This window comes from Podarcis cretensis (assembly GCF_951804945.1).
Source record: "Podarcis cretensis genome assembly, chromosome: 2".
NCBI classification, from domain to species: domain Eukaryota; kingdom Metazoa; phylum Chordata; class Lepidosauria; order Squamata; family Lacertidae; genus Podarcis; species Podarcis cretensis.
Window position 1 is genome coordinate 127,643,993 of NC_137171.1, and position 18,059 is coordinate 127,662,051.

At 50.9% G+C, this 18,059-nt stretch overlaps 1 protein-coding gene across 15 annotated transcripts in view; it reads right to left on the bottom strand.

The window, feature by feature from the left end:
* Positions 1–15,264: 15,264 nt before the first annotated feature.
* LOC307209509 (uncharacterized protein) overlaps positions 15,265–18,059 on the bottom strand; it is a 71,852-nt gene continuing 69,057 nt past the window's right edge. For all 15 annotated transcript variants that reach the window (XM_079964628.1, XM_079964626.1, XM_079964634.1 and 12 more), the window contains one exon: positions 15,265–17,657. In XM_079964628.1, the coding sequence (XP_079820754.1) occupies positions 15,310–17,657 (2,348 nt within the window). In that variant the 3' untranslated portion in view covers positions 15,265–15,309. The remainder of the gene's footprint in view (positions 17,658–18,059) is intronic.

Consider the following 18,059-nt stretch of genomic DNA (forward strand, 5'->3'; position numbering starts at 1 on the left):
ACCTGTAGGTTCCCCTATGCTAGGTGCTTTCTATGGAGAGCCCTGCTGACGCTCTTTGAGCTCCCTCATCACAAACCAGGCAGATGTTGTGGCCATATTTGCCTCTGTCGGGGGTTGCATGGGGACCAAATCTGTATGTGGAAGCAGAGGAGGATCTGGCGATGCCACATTTTTGAAACGCAGCCCTCCCCCTTCGATATTCCCTGTGCTAATACACCATCTTTGCAAGTCTCCAGTCTCAAAATGTGGCCCCCACAGTGGCATGGAAGCCGTCAAAGTATAGATCCTGCGCATGTGCTAAATCTGTTGTGTTCTTAAGAACCCCAGGGATGGGGTCCAGTCTTTGTCCAGCAAGGGGGGTGAGCAGCCCCCAAACTAGGAAGCACCCCATGGCTCTGCTTGCCTGCTCCTTGGTCCCCGGAGACAGGGCACCCCTCCAGGGGTCCGAGAGAGGAAGCTTCGCCGACCTGCCCCCCCAGCCCCCTCCTCCCTGCACCGCCTCATGGAGGGCAGCCAGCTCAGCCTCTCTTTCCCCTGCAGCCCCCCAGAGAGGCTTCCCGTGGGGCTCTGGCAGGGGCTCCCCCATTTCCCCCAGGGGGCAGCAGGACCCTCTGCTCCCAGACTTGGGGGTCTCCCCTGCAGCCCCGGGACCCCCTAATCCCCCAGGCACCCCAAGGGGGGGGGAGAGAGAGAGAGAGAGAGAGAGAGAGAGAGAGAGAGAGGAGACTCCCTGGATTCTTCCCAGGAGGGAAACCGAGGCAGCACGGGGAGGAGACAGACAAGAGAGGCCGGAAGGGGCGCGGAGGGAGGGGACTCTGCTCTGGAGAACCCGCCCCCTGCTGTCTACTTCCTGTCCTCTCTAGGACTCCAGCTCTGCTCGATTTAACCCTTCGCAAGCTGAGCCCAGAGTACTGGCCGCTGCTCCCCCCCCCCCTCAGTCCGCCCCCCACACCCAGGGGGTCCCCTCAACCCTCCTTCCTGGGGGTCTCCCCCGCTCCCCCCTCTCACTCCGCCCCCCACACCCAGGGGGCCCCCTCAGCCCTCCTTCTTGGGGGTCTCCCTCCGCCCCCCCTCTCAGTCTGCCCTCCACACCCAGGGGGCCCCCTCAGCCCTCCTTCTTGGGGGTCTCCCTCCGCTCCCCTCCCCCTCAGTCCTCCCCCCACACCCAGGGGGCCCCTCAGCCCTCCTTCTTGGGGGTCTCCCTCCGCTCCCCCCTCTCAGTCCTCCCCCCACACCCAGGGGGTCCCCTCAGCCCTCCTTCTTGGGGGTCTCCCTCCCCTCCCCTCCCCCTCAGTCCGCCCCCCACACCCAGGGGGTCCCCTCAGCCCTCCTTCTTGGGGGTCTCCCTCCCCTCCCCTCCCCCTCAGTCCGCCCCCCACACCCAGGGGGTCCCCTCAGCCCTCCTTCTTGGGGGTCTCCCTCCCCTCCCCTCCCCCTCAGTCCGCCCCCCACACCCAGGGGGTCCCCTCAGCCCTCCTTCTTGGGGGTCTCCCTCCCCTCCCCTCCCCCTCAGTCCGCCCCCCACACCCAGGGGGCCCCCTCAGCCCTCCTTCTTGGGGGTCTCCCTCCCCTCCCCTCCCCCTCAGTCCGCCCCCCACACCCAGGGGGTCCCCTCAGCCCTCCTTCTTGGGGGTCTCCCTCCCCTCCCCTCCCCCTCAGTCCGCCCCCCACACCCAGGGGGTCCCCTCAGCCCTCCTTCTTGGGGGTCTCCCTCCCCTCCCCTCCCCCTCAGTCCGCCCCCCACACCCAGGGGGCCCCCTCAGCCCTCCTTCTTGGGGGTCTCCCTCCCCTCCCCTCCCCCTCAGTCCGCCCCCCACACCCAGGGGGCCCCCTCAGCCCTCCTTCTTGGGGGTCTCCCTCCGCTCCCCCCTCTCAGTCCTCCCCCCACACCCAGGGGGCCCCTCAGCCCTCCTTCTTGGGGGTCTCCCTCTGTTACAGGAAAAATCCGAGGGCTCCCTTGGACAAAACAAAGACACCAACCAGGATAACTTGGAGCAAAACAGCAGCCTGTAGGCTTGGCCTTTATTGAACTGTTGCAACAGGGTATTCCCCTCACGTGCAGGAGAGAGGAAAGACCCAGAAGAATAGTGTGCAAGGTCTTATAAAAACTTTTGAAATTCCCCTCCTCTAGGTCTAGCCCACCCCCAGAAACATCATGCATACATTACAGAAAGGAGGAGTTGAGGGAGGAGTTGGTGGTAACTTGAGTGTCTTGTCACCTGGCTGGTTCCTCCTTCCCCCCCTCCCCACAGTTTCCTGCCCCCTGAGGGAAGATCTGATCATTGTCCTTTGTTTCAGTCCATGCTGAATCCACTCCCATATGCAAGTTCTTTGTGATCTTGATTGTCTTCTGTCTGGGATCATCAGGGTTGGCATGGGCAGGGCTCCTGTGGATGTGCTGAGATTAAGGGATTATGGCTGACCAGGACTAAGCCACCCCCCTTTGTTAGTTCTTGTCATATGGAGTAAAATAAAAATGGAACAGTGCAAATCCAAAGTATGGTTGATTTTCTATGAATTTATAACAGAAATGTGGCGTTATGAATTTATAACAGAAATGTGGCGTATGTAGTGTGTGAGTGTGAAGTTTATACAAACAGAATGATTGGGGTGGGGGGGTTCCTGCTACACCTCCGCTCCCCCCTCTCAGTCCTCCCCCCACACCCAGGGGTCCCCTCAGCCCTCCTTCTTGGGGGTCTCCCTCCCCTCCCCTCCCCCTCAGTCCGCCCCCCACACCCAGGGGGTCCCCTCAGCCCTCCTTCTTGGGGGTCTCCCTCCCCTCCCCCTCTCAGTCCGCCCCCCACACCCAGGGGGCCCCTCAGCCCTCCTTCTTGGGGGTCTCCCTCCCCTCCCCTCCCCCTCAGTCCGCCCCCCACACCCAGGGGGTCCCCTCAGCCCTCCTTCTTGGGGGTCTCCCTTCCCTCCCCCCCTCAGTCCGCCCCCCACACCCAGGGGGCCCCCTCAGCCCTCCTTCTTGGGGGTCTCCCTCCCCTCCCCTCCCCCTCAGTCCGCCCCCCACACCCAGGGGGCCCCCTCAGCCCTCCTTCTTGGGGGTCTCCCTCCGCTCCCCCCCTCAGTCCGCCCCCCACACCCAGGGGGCCCCCTCAGCCCTCCTTCTTGGGGGTCTCCCCTGCTCCCCCCTCTCACTCCGCCCCCCACACCCAGGGGGTCCCCTCAGCCCTCCTTCTTGGGGGCTCCCTCCGCTCCCCCCTCTCAGTCCTCCCCCCACACCCAGGGGGCCCCCTCAGCCCTCCTTCTTGGGGGTCTCCCTTCCTTCCCCCCCCTCAGTCCGCCCCCCACACCCAGGGGGTCCCCTCAGCCCTCCTTCTTGGGGGTCTCCCCTGCTCCCCCCTCTCAGTCCGCCCCCCACACCCAGGGGGTCCCCTCAGCCCTCCTTCTTGGGGGTCTCCCTTCCCTCCCCCCAGCTTCTACCCTTGAACTCCCGCCTGACTCCTCTTCCTCTCCTCCCCACCTTCCCCTCCAAGCTCCCCCCTCAGAAAAGGCGCCTTGCCTTTTCCCGCCAAAAGGGCTGGCTCCGCCCCCCAATGGCTTAGCAGCCAATCAGAGCGAGGCTACAGGAAATTTCTGAGGGACGAAATCCGCTGACTGGCCTGGCTCTGCTGTCCATCATAGGCCCAAACTAGGGGGGCATCCAACAGCTGCCATATATCTATAGATCATCTACCTATCAATTATCCATCTATCTATTTTAAACTCTTAGGGTTTGAAATTCTTTAGCATAACTGTGCCGGGTGCCAGAGCCCCGCGAGGCCTAATGAATAGTAGTAATAAATGGATGGCGGAAAAGTCTGGGAAGGGGCGAGAGGCCCCTCCCTGCCCCCCTCAAGGCTCCTCTCAGGTTCCTCCAGGGTCCGAAGCCGCCTCCTCCATTTTGGGGGGGGGCCAGGAAGGGAGTGGTCCCTGCAGCTTGGCCTGCTGGAAAGGGGGCGACATGCAAGAGGCCAGCCTGGCAGGGTTGTTGTGGAAGGAGGAGCTCCTGGGAGGAAAGGAGGGGCCAGGGAAATGCCATTCTGCCAGTAAAGTGCCTCCCTCTCTCACTCCTCCTCCAAAGGAGAGCCAGGGGTGTGTATATATATCTAGGTAGGTAGGTAGGTAGGTAGATGATAGATATGTATGTGTGTATAACAGACAGACACAAAATTGCCCTCATTCAAGATGGCCGCCGGCCCTTCCTCCCGCTCCAAACATAGAAGGACCGGTTGCCCTGACCCAACATGGCCTCTGCTCTTTCTGGCCTCCTGGGCAGCGTCAACCCCGGGACGGCCCTCCTCGCGCGGTGAATGGAGGGGAGAAGTCAACTTACACTTCGACTTGGAGGCTGTCAGGGCCTGAAGCGCAGCAGGACAGGCCCAGCTTTTCTCCAGCTCCGCTTGCCCAAATGCAGCTGCTCCCCTTCAGGCCGATGTTCCCCTTTCTAGAAATGGGGGCCTAATGCTTCCCTCGCTCTCTGCTCCCTTCCCTGAGTACTTGCACCATTCAGTGCTTTGGACGCAGCCCCGCTTCCCTGGCGGAACAGCAGGATTAAGGGCACCAGGAATATCTACCCTTTACGAACTCCGGAGGGGAGCTTCTCGCTCCTCATGTGACAAGATCCCAAAGGCTGAGGGTAGCATGAGAGAACTAGTCTCTTTTGAGACAGCACCAATTTCCATTTCTTCTTGATCAAAACCCACAGACGCTCTGCTAGGATTTTTCCAGAAGGTTCTACATGTATCTATCAGGATGGTAAGAATTTTATTACGGTGAGCCAAAAAGGATTTTATGTGTTCCATGTCCCCTGTCAGTACTACAAGGTACCCAGTGACTGATAATTCCTCCTCATTTGTCCAAAAAGGTTGGGAGAAGGAGTCTTCTATCATTGCTCTAGCATTTCCTGAGGATATACCTGAATAGGGGAATTGTGCATTATGAGGGGAGGGAATGGTTGGTTGGTTGGCATCCGTCTGTCTTGGGAGACCATGGAAGAGTGTGTCTTTGGGAGTGAGATCCAGTTGTTGGAGGGTAACAGCGCCAGCCGTGGGTGTGGAGACCGACAGGGGAGAGACATGTGTTGTTGCATCTGGGACACAGGAAGTGGTCCGGTTTTGCTGCTACAGATGCAGAAGGGCTTTTCTTCCTGTGCTCCCCCCACGTGGGAATGTTCCCGTCTGGCTGCAGCCTCTGGTGACAAAGGTGAAGGGGGTTTATTTTCTTGACCCAAAGCCCCCTTCCCAAAAAGGATGACAGCATCTGGATCCCAAGGAAGATCAGAGCTGCAGTCCTGCGAACTGGCCCCTCCCTGGCTTGGCAGAGAGGACAAGGGAAGACCCTCTGCTCCCCGACTTCGGGGTCTCTCCCCCAGGCATGATCTGAGCAGGGACTGTTGGGATTTGCAGGATACTGAATAAGTCTGCAGGCTTCAACAGGATGATGCAATACTCTGTGAAGTGCTGAGTCAGAGTGACTCAGCAGGAGTGTGATTAATGTGATTGGCTATCACCTGTTTTAAAAAGGAAAGCCTGTTTAACAGTGGGCGTGGTTGCTGTGGTGGTTGTGCTGTGGTGAGGTGTTGCTGTGGTGGAGAGTATTCGTTTGCCTTAAGGAGCAGGTACTCTGTATGGACTGTTTTTGTAAATACCTGTATATAGCTCACATTAAAAAGACTGCACTGGGAAAAACCTGGGACTGAGCGTTTCTGCTAAAAGCGCCGCGAGGAATTCGCGACAGGGTTATGGGCCCAGCACGCTTCCGCTGCGCAAGTGTACAGGTGGCAGTTATCTAGCCGTGGATGCTGGAGGTGAGCTGCAGGGATGGAGCAGTCCAGAACTGGCGTGTTGCTGGAGAAGCTGACGGCCACAAACTACAGCATCTGGTCGGTCCGCATGCAACACTTCCTCAAGTGTGAGGGTCTGTGGAAGGTGGTGGAAACTCCACCACAGCCCCCTGAGGAGGATGAGGACGATGATGAAAAGCTGGCACTAGCAGAGGCCCAGCTTGAAAAGGATGAGAAAGCTTTGTCTACGATCATCCTTGGAGTGGACGACATCCAGCTAGTCTACGTAGCTGATAAGGTGACGGCAAGTGAGGCGTGGAATGCACTCAAGGCTGTCCATGTGCGAGAGACAGCTGGCTCACTGATAACTCTGACCAGGAGACTGTACCGGTGTCGGAAGAAACCGGGGGACTCCCTGGTGAACCACCTAAAATTCCTAACAGGCTGTTTCCAGGAGCTAGCCTTAACAGGGAGGCCTGTGGGGGAAGAGGACAAAGTCTTTATAGTCCTGAGTTCCCTTGATGACAGCTATGATATGCTGGTCAATTCCCTCGAGTCTGTAGAGACTGATAAGCTGACTCTGGAATACGTAACTGGACGGTTGTATGCAGAGGAGGACAGGCGTGCAGAGCGAAAGATGACCTCAGCCCAGCTGTTGGAGCATCCCAGAGGGAACAACAGCCGGGAAGAGCAGAGGTGTCGGGAGCTGGAGAAACAGCCAGGAGGAGCTGCTGCAGACCAGCCGGTGGTTAACAAAGTAAAAAGGTGTTTTTGCTGCAAGTCCAGTGGACATCTGCTGCGGGACTGCCCGAGAAAACAACAAAAACAGCAGAAGCACAGGAGGCAGCAGAGAGAGTCTACCGCTTGGGTGTCTGCAGATGGTCAAGAAAAGGAAGAGCTGTGGGTTCTGGACAGTGGAGCTTCTCAAACCTTTTGTAAAAGAAAAGGATTGCTAACTGATGCTAGGGCCTCAAACAAAAAACATGTAAGTCTTGCTACGGGCCAGAAAGCTAATGTGGTTTGTTAGGTGGTAAACCACCTAAAATTCCTAACAGGCTGTTTCCAGGAGCTAGCCTTAACAGGGAGGCCTGTGGGGGAAGAGGACAAAGTCTTTATAGTCCTGAGTTCCCTCGATGACAGCTATGATATGCTGGTCAATTCCCTCGAGTCTGTAGAGACTGATAAGCTGACTCTGGAATACGTAACTGGACGGTTGTATGCAGAGGAGGACAGGCGTGCAGAGCGAAAGATGACCTCAGCCCAGCTGTTGGAGCATCCCAGAGGGGACAACAGCCGGGAAGAGCAGAGGTGTCGGGAGCCGGAGAAACAGCCAGGAGGAGCTGCTGCAGACCAGCCGGTGGTTAACAAAGTAAAAAGGTGTTTTTGCTGCAAGTCCAGTGGACATCTGCTGCGGGACTGCCCGAGAAAACAACAAAAACAGCAGAAGCACAGGAGGCAGCAGAGAGAGTCTACCACTTGGGTGTCTGCAGATGGTCAAGAAAAGGAAGAGCTGTGGGTTCTGGACAGTGGAGCTTCTCAAACCTTTTGTAAAAGAAAAGGATTGCTAACTGATGCTAGGGCCTCAAACAAAAAACATGTAAGTCTTGCTACGGGCCAGAAAGCTAATGTGGTTTGTGAGGGGGAGGTTGTGTTCCCACAGCTGGGACACACATTCAGGAATGTGTTGTCAAAACAAAATAAAAGAAAAAAATTCCTTCCAGTAGCACCTTAAAGACCAACTAAGTTAGTTCTAGGTATGAGCTTTCATGTGCATGCACACTTCTTCAGATACACTGAAACAGAAGTCACCAGACCCTTCTATATAGTGAGAAGGTGGGGAGGGGTATTACTCAGAAGGGTGGTGGGAATGGGTGATTGGCAGATAGCTGTGATGAGCCTGTTGACGACTCTTAACGACTGCAATAGGTCTTACAGGAAAAAGCAATGGGAAAAAAACCATTGCTCATCCCAGTTCAAAGCCAGAGGGACCCCTGCCATCCTTTCCCGTGTTTCCTGCCAGAAAACCATTTTATCCTGGGCTCCCAGAACCACATGGAGGCAGGAGGTCCCATTTCCCACCCCAGAGAAGGGCTGGACCAATCAGAAGCCTCTCCATTGGGCAGCTGGCCAATCCGCTTTCAGATTCCCCATGGCCTCCTCCTCTCCTTCGCCCGCTTTCCTGAGGGAGTTTTTCTCCTGAGTTTCCCTCATGGTTGCTCCCCCTCCCAGCTTCTCCTTCATTTCTTTTCCTCTTTCCCCCCATTGTTTGGGGGCAGCTGGATTCCCCCCCCAGCCAGGCAGGCCCAAGAGGAGCCCCTGGAGGCGACAGGGCCAGGAGATGGCGTTTCCCGCCTTTTTCTGAAAAAGGCGGGAAGGCCATTTTGTTTCTTCCAGAGGCCCCAGCCGCTCCCAGAGACGCCATGGCTCCCCTGTGGGCCTCGGGGGTCCCACGCTCTCGGGGTCTCTCCTCCCGTATGAAGGAGGGCGGCACCTTTGGTCCTCAGCTGCCTTCCTGCCATGATGGCTTGGCCTCCGCAGGGCAGCCTCTCTCCTCGCCATGTTGGCCCCATGGAGGCCTCCCCATTGGGAGACGCCAGGCAAGCAGCCTTGGGGGATCCGCCACGTTCTGCGAAGGGGGCCAGGAGGGAAAGGCCCTCTCTGTCTCGGAGGCCCAAGGAGCAGAAGAATAACAGTAATAGTAGTAGTAGTAGTAGTAGTAGTAGTAATAAGGGCTTTATTCCCTCTGAGGTGGAGGGTTCCCTCAGGGGACTTTGACCCCCAGACCAGCATTTCTTGGTCACCCCAAGATTCAGCGCTAGGAGAAGGGCTCCACCCGCAGGCCACGGGGAAAAGGGTCTCTGGAGGCAGTGGGGGGACTCTAGAGAACTGGCTGAACTGGGGTTCTCCCAGTCCAGCCCAGACAAGAAAGTGAGGGAGCTCTCAGAAGAGGAAGCCATTGCGGAGAAGAACCGGACTTGGCTGTTCTCTGCTGAGGGTCTCCTGCCTTTCTTCCAAGGCTTCCTGGGGGCTGCCATGGCCAGAGGAAGACACAGTCCCGTCCCCCCCCCGAAGGGCCCTGGGGAGCAAGCAGAGCCTGCCTCAGTTTCCTTCCCCAAGGCCTTGGAGGAACCTTGGGGTGTGGAAGGAGGAACCCCAAATAGAGCTCAGGCTCCTGGCAAGTGGGGAAAGGAACATGAAATGGCGCTTTCCAGGTGAGTCTCAATACAATACGATAATCTTTATTGTCATTGTCCCATACGAAATTAAAAAAATGTACATCAGACATTCAAAAACCAACAAGCCTGCTATCCCAGCTATCCCAAACTGGTTAGCCCCCTAAACACTCTGATACCCCATAATTAAAGACAATATACTCCCATAGAGACTACCTTACTGTTGGAGCCAGCCGTCACAAGTGGCATTTGTTTAGGGTAAAGACACAGAAAGCCAGTAATATTTCCATAACATGAGAGAGCAGCTCGTTCAGACTTCTTCTCCTCTCCGGTCACTTTTTATTGTCCTTTGTTCTGTCCAGCCGCATGGCCGTTTGCCAATCTCATGTTACCTCATCCGGTCAAGCTTTTATTGCCCCTTTACCATATAAGGTAATCATTGCCCAGAGGAATGTCAGGCGGCACCCTGCCGTATTTACAAGACTCTGCCTTGGCTTTATGACTCCCACATGCCCTCTTTATTTTATTAATCAGAGTCATAAATGTCCGTTCCAATACAATTATATCGAGTGCGATAAGCGACTCTTGTGAAACCGGAAGCGGGCCACGGACTGGAGAACCATGCAGTGCACATAGAAATTAAAGAAGGAATACATTGAATACAGCAACACAACATAACACAAATAACTACTATAATGATCACTAAAATTAATAAATGTCGAAGCCAACTTCCATCCGGAAGCCAAGAATATAACCATGCCCATGGATCTGCCACAAGGCAACCATAACTCTCTTTGGAGTAAGTAGCTGATATTACTACTCTGTTGGGACCAAGTAAAGGCTGCAGTAAATAAGGAACTGATATGAAATTGCTCATCAGCAGCATTTGCTAAGCCAGGGATAGAAGAATTCAGACTCCAATTTGCATAGTAGGTTTCTTTTCTAGTTTTTAGCCATGCACTGGTGTCACTTCCATAGCACTGAGATTGGTCACTGTATGTTCCTGTAAGAGAACAAGAGCTATTAAAGGTGAAATTCAATGTATATTGACAGTTTGGATATATGCCCCATGATTCTTTCCCCTCTTTAATTTGAAAACAAATGGGGGCAGGCTCATGGAGGGTCAATTGTACTGGAGGCCAAAAAGATTGCTTGGGTGATATAACATTTGTAAATTGAAAAGATCCATTGACAGGCACACCATGAAGCATTAAGCCTGAATGACGGGCAAAAGGGGGTATGTGCATGCACAGCCAGCATCTAGCAGCATGCAATAAACTGGTAAACATAATCATATCTTGTACAAAATATTATCCCTCCGTATTTTATGATAATTTTCTCCCCTAAAAGTCTTATTCAACAACACAGTTCTAGTTCGAGAGTGGCTGAGCCGTGGAAACTGCCAGCCAGAGTAGGATTCTGACGACTGCGGCTTGCCAGCTGATAAGGTGAAATATGGTGGTTTCAACTGGACTGTGTTGTCTGCTCCTCTTCCTTGTATAACGGTGCAGGAAAGGATGGCAAGGCAAATGGTGAGGAAGGCAAACACTGCCAGATGCAGTTCGTGTGCAGCACCTCTAGGTGGCGCATGCGGAAGGTTTTGATGCTTCATCCACAAAATGTTGACAAAGTGTAGGGGAGTTCCGCATGCTGTGAGGCAGGACAACCCACTGATATCACTGAGTGGGTTGAGAATTGTTATATACTGGCAATGTAAAGGCAAACTGTTCCTGTCTGCTGGGGCCAGTGGGATGAAAGTGGTTCAATGTGGCCAAAAGTCAATTGTTCAGAAATAAGCTGTTCAGAAACGAGATGGTGCCATTGCTGCAGATTTTTCTTTTGGTGGAGGCCACTGTTCTACCCACACTGAGGTATCAGTGATCTTGGTTTGCCACGCTGGAAACGTTGTATCGGTGGCTACAGGCTGGTTTTTATTCAACGCTGCTGTTAACAGATGAGCTGCTGTACATACAGACTGACAAATGCAAAGTATAGCTGCTGTGTCTGTGGCAGGATTGTGTATTATCGGTTGTAACACAACCTTACAATCCTCATTTGCATTTTCATAGGCCAATTGTTTGATAATTATTTGTTTGGCTTCAGGATTATCAATTTGGCGACTCACTGCTGTAAGCAGCCTGTCCATAAAGGAAGAATATGATTCTCTTGGCTCTTGTCTGATTGAACCCCATCTAGACTGAACACTGGTGGGTTCTGGAATTTTTCTCATTGCTTGTTTAGCAGCAAGAGCAGTATCCCTCAATAAGATTTGCAGCAGTGTGGCTTGTACTGAGGCCTGAGCGAAGGGACTACGCCCCATCATGGCGTCTAGGACATCTGCAAGGGTAATATTTGGATTATTTCCCCTGATTTGTTGTAATAAGGCCGGAGCATATGCACGGCATGCAGTTTCCCATTCGTGGGCAAACAATACACCTGCTGATGGGGGTAAAACTGTACTGGCCAGAAGCCTTATGTCATCTGGAACCAAAAGCTGGACGAATGTGGCATCCAAAAGTGCCTGTGTAAATGAGGCTTGAAGTCCATTATTTTTTATTGACAATTGCAGTTCTTTCAAGATTTTAAAATCAAAAGGTTGGTGTCGGGCTTGAGTTCCTGCTGGGGCACCAGCAGGTGGCACAATAACAGGGAATGCCATAGTATCCTGAATTAAAGAGCAGGCAAGGACTGCACATTGAAAAGGGGGAGCTGGTTCTGCTGCTGAAAGAGCAGGGTCATTTCCAGCCAAACCACTGTATTTTTGCAGGATTGGGTCCTCTGGTGAGGAACTGTAGTCCGGAGGTTTGGGTTCTGGAGCTGCTGGCAAAGCAAGTACTGGAACACATGGCAGGACAGCAGGCTGAATTAAAGAAGCTGAAGGTTGTGTTGGCAATGCAGCCATGGAGATATTTTTTGGTGATAAAGAACCCATAGCATAACGAATCTTGCACCACGCATTTAAAATTCGAACACCGAAACTGGGGTGTCCATGAAAATGTGCTCCATTCTTATTCCATTGTTTTAATTCCCAAGCCCCATCTGCAGGAAACCAGGGGCAATGCTCATTGATGGCTTGAATAAGCTGTATCAAATCACCCTCAGGAACTTCCAATTTGTTGGAGGAGAGGAGAAATTTTAAGTCCTTTAAAAATTTCTGTTGCGGAGATGACAGGGAGCTGCCCATATTTCTAAAATCAATATAAAAGGGATCGAACTCACCGGGATCTTTTTTTAAAGATGTAAAGCACTTTGCAATCCTTGCCGGACGTAGTGAACCGATGATATCCACTGCTTGGATCGAAAATCCTCTCACAGTTTCTTTTAAAATCCTCTTAGTCTGCCTCAGACTGTTTCCTTTAAGTTGCTTCTCACGGTTCTCTTTGAAATCTGAAGTCAGTCTCACACTGCTTTCTTTTAAGTTTTCCTCTTCTTTTAATTGAGCCTCAGAGAGGGCACCACTTGTTGGAGCCAGCTGTCACAAGTGGCATTTGTTTAGGGGTAAAATAAAGACACAGAAAGCCAGCAATATTTTCATAATATGAGAGAGCAGCTCGTTCAGACTTCTTCTTCTCTCCCGTCACTTTTTATTGTCCTTTGTTCTGTCCAGCCGCATGGCCGTTTGCCAATCTCATGTTACCTCATCCGGTCAAGCTTTTATTGCCCCTTTACCATATAAGGTAATCATTGCCCAGAGGAATGTCAGGGGGCACCCTGCAGTATTTACAAGACTCTGCCTTGGCTTTATGACTCCCACACCTTACACTGCATTTAAAACCAAAATCGCATTTGGATAGAAACTGTTTTTCAGGTGGCTAGTCCTAGTCTTTATATCCCTGTACCTTCTTCCAGAAGGCAGAAGCTGAAAGAGATCATTTCCAGGGTGCGCACTATCCTGCACTATCTCTGCAGCTTTCTTATCTAGCACCTTCTGCAAATGCCTGCAGGGCCATGAGTAGTATGCATGAAAGCATCAATGCTAAATTGAGCAGATACCCGAAGGCAGTGCGGATTTTTGTGGGGGACTTCACTCACACAGATGTGAGGGCAGCACTCCCAAAATCCCATCAGCACATTGAGTGTGCAATAAGGGGAGAAACTACTTTTGACAAGGTGTATACGAACATTGGACGGGAATATGAGGCGCACCTTGGTGGTTCAGATCATGTGTCCCTGCTTCTGACACCAGTGTACACACCCCTCAGAAAACAAGGCCAGCTACAAACACGGATGGTTACGGTGTGGCCTGAGGGAGCCTCTCAGCAGTTGCAGGACTGTTTCCAGGAGACCGATTGGAATATGTTCGACCATCAAGATCTAGAAACTTATACATCAATGGTCTTAGATTCAGCACAGGAAACACACCAGGGAAAGGTATTTTAAGCTGTATCCGAATAGGAAGCCCTGGATGACGGGAGAGGTTAGGAGATTATTGAAGGCCAGAAACTGCTTTTAGAACTGGGGACCGGGTACCGTATGGTATAGAAAGAGCGAAGTTGAAGAGGGGTATCAGGAAAGCAAAAGCGGAGTACAGAGGAAAAATTGAGGACCATCTGAGAAATCTTGATACTAGACAAATGTGGCAGGGAGTTCAACATCTGACTGGATATAAATCGAGAAATACATCAGTGGTAGAGAGTACTGCTTCCTTGGTGGGGGAGTTGAAGACCTTCTTTGCCCGATTTGAGGTAACACCAACAGTGACTCCAACAGGGATGTCAGAGCTATTGGCCTCACTACCTACAGGAAATGCTGTCGGGGTGGAAGAAGGAGGCGAATATTAAAGGAGGTAAACATGAGGAAGGCTATGGGCCCGGATGGGGTGGCTGGCAGGGTGCTAAGAGATTGTTCGGACCAACTGGCAGGAATCTTTATGAAGATTTTTAACCAGACTCTGGCCCAAGCCGCCGTTCCACCCTGTCTAAAATCTGGTACCATTATACCCCTGCCAAAAAAAACAAAGAGAGACAGTCTGAATTATTTTTGCCCTGTGGCGTTGACACCCATTATAATGAAATGTTTCAAAAAACTGGCAAGGAACCGTATCATATCTTGTCTGCCAGTAGGACTTGACCCTCACCAGTTTGTGTACAAGGCAAAGAGATCCACGGAGGATGCTGTGGCTTTACATGCTGTCCTGACTCATTTGGAGAAGAAAGGGAAGTATGCGAGATTGTTATTTGTAGACTTTAGTTCTGCATTTAATACTATTCTTCCGCATAGATTGGTGCCCAAACTATTAGACCTGGGACTTCCACCGTGTTTGTGCAGGTGGATATTAAATTTTCTATCAAACCGTTCCCAACGGGTCAGGATGGGTTCCCACGTCTCTGCGGATCTCATGAACTCCGGAAACGGTGAACAAGACAAGCTATGATCTCGTTTGAGGAAAGGGAATTAAGATGCCTGCTTCCCCATCCCCAGTGGATTAAAATGTCCAAAGATTAGGAAAAGAAGAAAGAAGAGGAAGCAGGATTGGATGAACATCATAAGAGACCAGAATTTTCCATTGTGACTTGGCTGAGATTTGTTGGAACAATTTTTCAAAGGCTTTATAGAAACTGGACCTAGAAGCTGGAGAAACACTAATTTGGATTATTAGACGATCCTTATAAGAGTCATATTGCACTGTCTGAGTTGGTTAAGATTCGAAAGCTGGGCTAGGGAGGGAGATGAAGGGAATGTGTCATCTTGGTGAAGAGGAGAAGAAGAAGAGTTTGGATTTAATATCCCGCTTTATCACTACCCGAAGGAGTCTCAAAGCGGCTAACATTCTCCTTTCCCTTCCTCCCCCACAACAAACACTCTGTGAGGTGAGTGGGGCTGAGAGACTTCAGAGAAGTGTGACTGGTCCAAGGTCACCCAGCAGCTGCATGTGGAGGAGCGGAGACGCGAACCCGGTTCACCAGATTACGAGTCCACTGCTCTTAACCACTACACCACACTGGCTCTCAAGGTAGCCCTGTTTAGGGAAGCTTTTAATATTTAATATTTGATGCATTGCTGTATTTTAATATTTTGTTGGAAGCTGCACAGTGTGACTGGGGAAACCCAGCCAGATGGGAAGGGTATCAATAAATCATCATCACCATCATCTACTTTTTTGTATTTTTTATATTTTACATTAAGATTCCTTTATTTTTAATTTAGGAGGTCACATATAAGAAGAGGAGAGTTGGAGGTGGGAGGGACCTGCAAGGAACGCAGGGAAGGAAGGATCTCTCAGGCTGGGATACGGGGAGAAGGGGGGTGACACAGGGGAGAAGTGGGGGAGCCTGCCTTTCTATGTGTTGACGAACGATATGATATATATGATACAAATGTCATAAACAGTATTTTTAGTTTATATCCCCCCTTTTCTCTTTTCTATACAATTGTATTTTGTAAGGGTTGTTTAATATTTTTTGTTTTATTTCTCTTTTTTGGTTTCTCCCCTGTATGAATTCTGTGATGGGAAGTGAGATGGGAGTTATTAGTGAAGCTCTTTCCACATTCCAAGCATTGATAGGGTTTCTCCCCTGTATGGACTCTTCTATGCAAAGCAAGATTACCTTTCTGATGGAAGCTCTTTCCACATTCCAAGCACTGATAGGGTTTATCCCCTGTATGAATTCTGTGATGGGAAGTGAGACTGGAGCTACAAGTGAAGCTCTTTCCACATTCCAAGCATTGATAGGGTTTCTCCCCTGTATGGACTCTTCTATGCAAAGCAAGATTACCTTTCCGACGAAAGCTCTTTCCACATTCCAAGCACTGATAAGGTTTCTCCCCTGTATGAATTGTGTGATGGGAAGTGAGACTGGAGCTACAAGTGAAGCTCTTTCCACATTCCAAGCATTGATAGGGTTTCTCCCCTGTATGGACTCTTCTATGCAAAGCAAGATTACCTTTCTGACAAAAGCTCTTTCCACATTCCAAGCACTGATAGGGTTTCTCCCTTGTATGAAATCTTTGATGGGAAGTGAGATGGGAGTTATTAGTGAAGCTCTTTCCACATTCCAAGCATTGATAGGGTTTCTCCCCTGTATGGACTCTTCTATGCAAAGCAAGACAACCTTTCTGACGAAAGCTCTTTCCACATTCCAAGCACTGATAGGGTTTCTCTCCTGTATGAATTCTTTGATGGGAAGTGAGACTGTTCTTCCAACTGAAGCTCTTTCCGCATTCGAAGCACTGATAGGGTTTCTCCCCTGTATGAGTTCTTTGATGCAAAGTGAGCTTGGCCCCCTCCCCGAAGCTCTTCCCGCATTCAAAGCACTGATAGGGTTTCTCCGCTCTATGAATTCTTTGATGGGTAGTGAGATGGGAGCTCTGACTGAAGCTCTTCCCACATTGCAAGCACTGATAGGGTTTCTCCCCTGTATGAATTCTTCGATGGGAAGTGAGATGGAAGCTCTTTCTGAAGTACTTTCCACATTGCAAGCACTGATAGGGTTTCTCCCCTGTATGAATTCTGTGATGGGAAGTGAGATTGGAGCTACAAGTGAAGCTCTTTCCACATTCCAAGCACTGATAGGGCTTCTCCCCTTTATGAGTTTTTTGATGGGAACTGAGATTCACCATCTGACTGAAGCTCTTTCCACATTCCAAGCAGTGATAGGGTTTCTCCCCTGTATGAATTCTGTGATGGGAAGTGAGACTGGAGCTACAAGTGAAGCTCTTTCCACACTCATGGCAATGAAAAGGTTTCTCCCCTGTATGAATTCTGTGATGGGAAGTGAGACTGGAGCTATCAGTGAAGCTCCTTCCACATTCGAAACACTGATAGGGTTTCTGCCCTGTATGAATTCTTTGATGGGAGGTGAGACTCTGCTTGAGACTGAAGCTCTTTCCACATTCCAGGCAATGATAGGGTTTCTCCCCTGTATGGACTCTTCTATGCAAAGCAAGATAACCTTTCTGATGAAAGCTCTTTCCACATTCCAAGCATTGATAGGGTTTCTCCCCTGTATGGACTCTTTTATGCAAAGCAAGATAACCTTTCTGATGAAAGCTCTTTCCACATTCCAAGCATTGATAGGGTTTCTCCCCTGTATGAATTCTGTGATGGGAAGTGAGACTGGAGCTATCAGTGAAGCTCCTTCCACATTCAAAGCACTGATAGGGTTTCTCCCCTGTATGAGTTCTTTGATGCAAAGTGAGATTGGCCCCCTTCCCGAAGCTCTTCCCGCATTCGAAGCACTGATAGGGTTTTTCTCCGGTATGAGTTCTTTGATGGAAAGTGAGAGTATTACTGTGCCTGAAGCTCTTCCCACATTCCAAGCATTGATAGGGTTTCTCCCCTGTATGAGTTCTTTGATGGAAAGTGAGAGTATTACTGTGCCTGAAGCTCTTCCCACATTGCAAGCATTGATAGGGTTTCTCCCCTGTATGAATTCTTTGATGGGAAGTGAGAGTATTACTGTGCTTGAAGCTCTTCCCACATTCCAAGCACTTATAGGGTTTCTCCCCGGTATGAATTCTTTGATGCAAAGTGAGATTCCGGCGGTTACCGAAGCTCTTTCCACATTCTCTGCACTGATACAATTTCTCCCTACTCTGTGTTCTTACGTGTGAAGTGAGGCTATTCCTTTGAACAAAGCTCTTTCTTTGATGGGAGGTGTCCTGGGAGCTCTGACCGATGTTCTCTCCACACTCTGAATATTTATATGACTTCTCCGCTATGTGCATTTTGTTGTGTTCCCCCTTGTTCTTCCCTTCTAATTCCTCACCATCTGCAATGAAGAGAGAAGCGAATTAGAGCCTCAGGAAGAAATGGAGCTCCAGATCATTGAACAAAGTTAATGAATGCCTGTGATAGAGGAAGAACTAAAAATAGTTAGATGTGGGGCCTTTCTATAGTTTTCACTACCTTGGTTGGCTGGTATTTACTGACATATTGCTTGGCTTTTATCTGGAATGGATTTTGTTCTGGCTCAATCCTGGAATCCACTCCGTCTCCAAGGTCAGTCATCTCTTTGGTGAATCAAATGCAAACAAAAGCAAAAACAGGGGGCCACTAGGTGGCGCATCGGAAGATGGCTGACAATAACATCTCTCCGTAATTTGGAGGCTATGATGGGGGTAATTAGCCTCCTTAACCCCCCCAGGATTATGGGGGGGACGGCCCTTGCCTG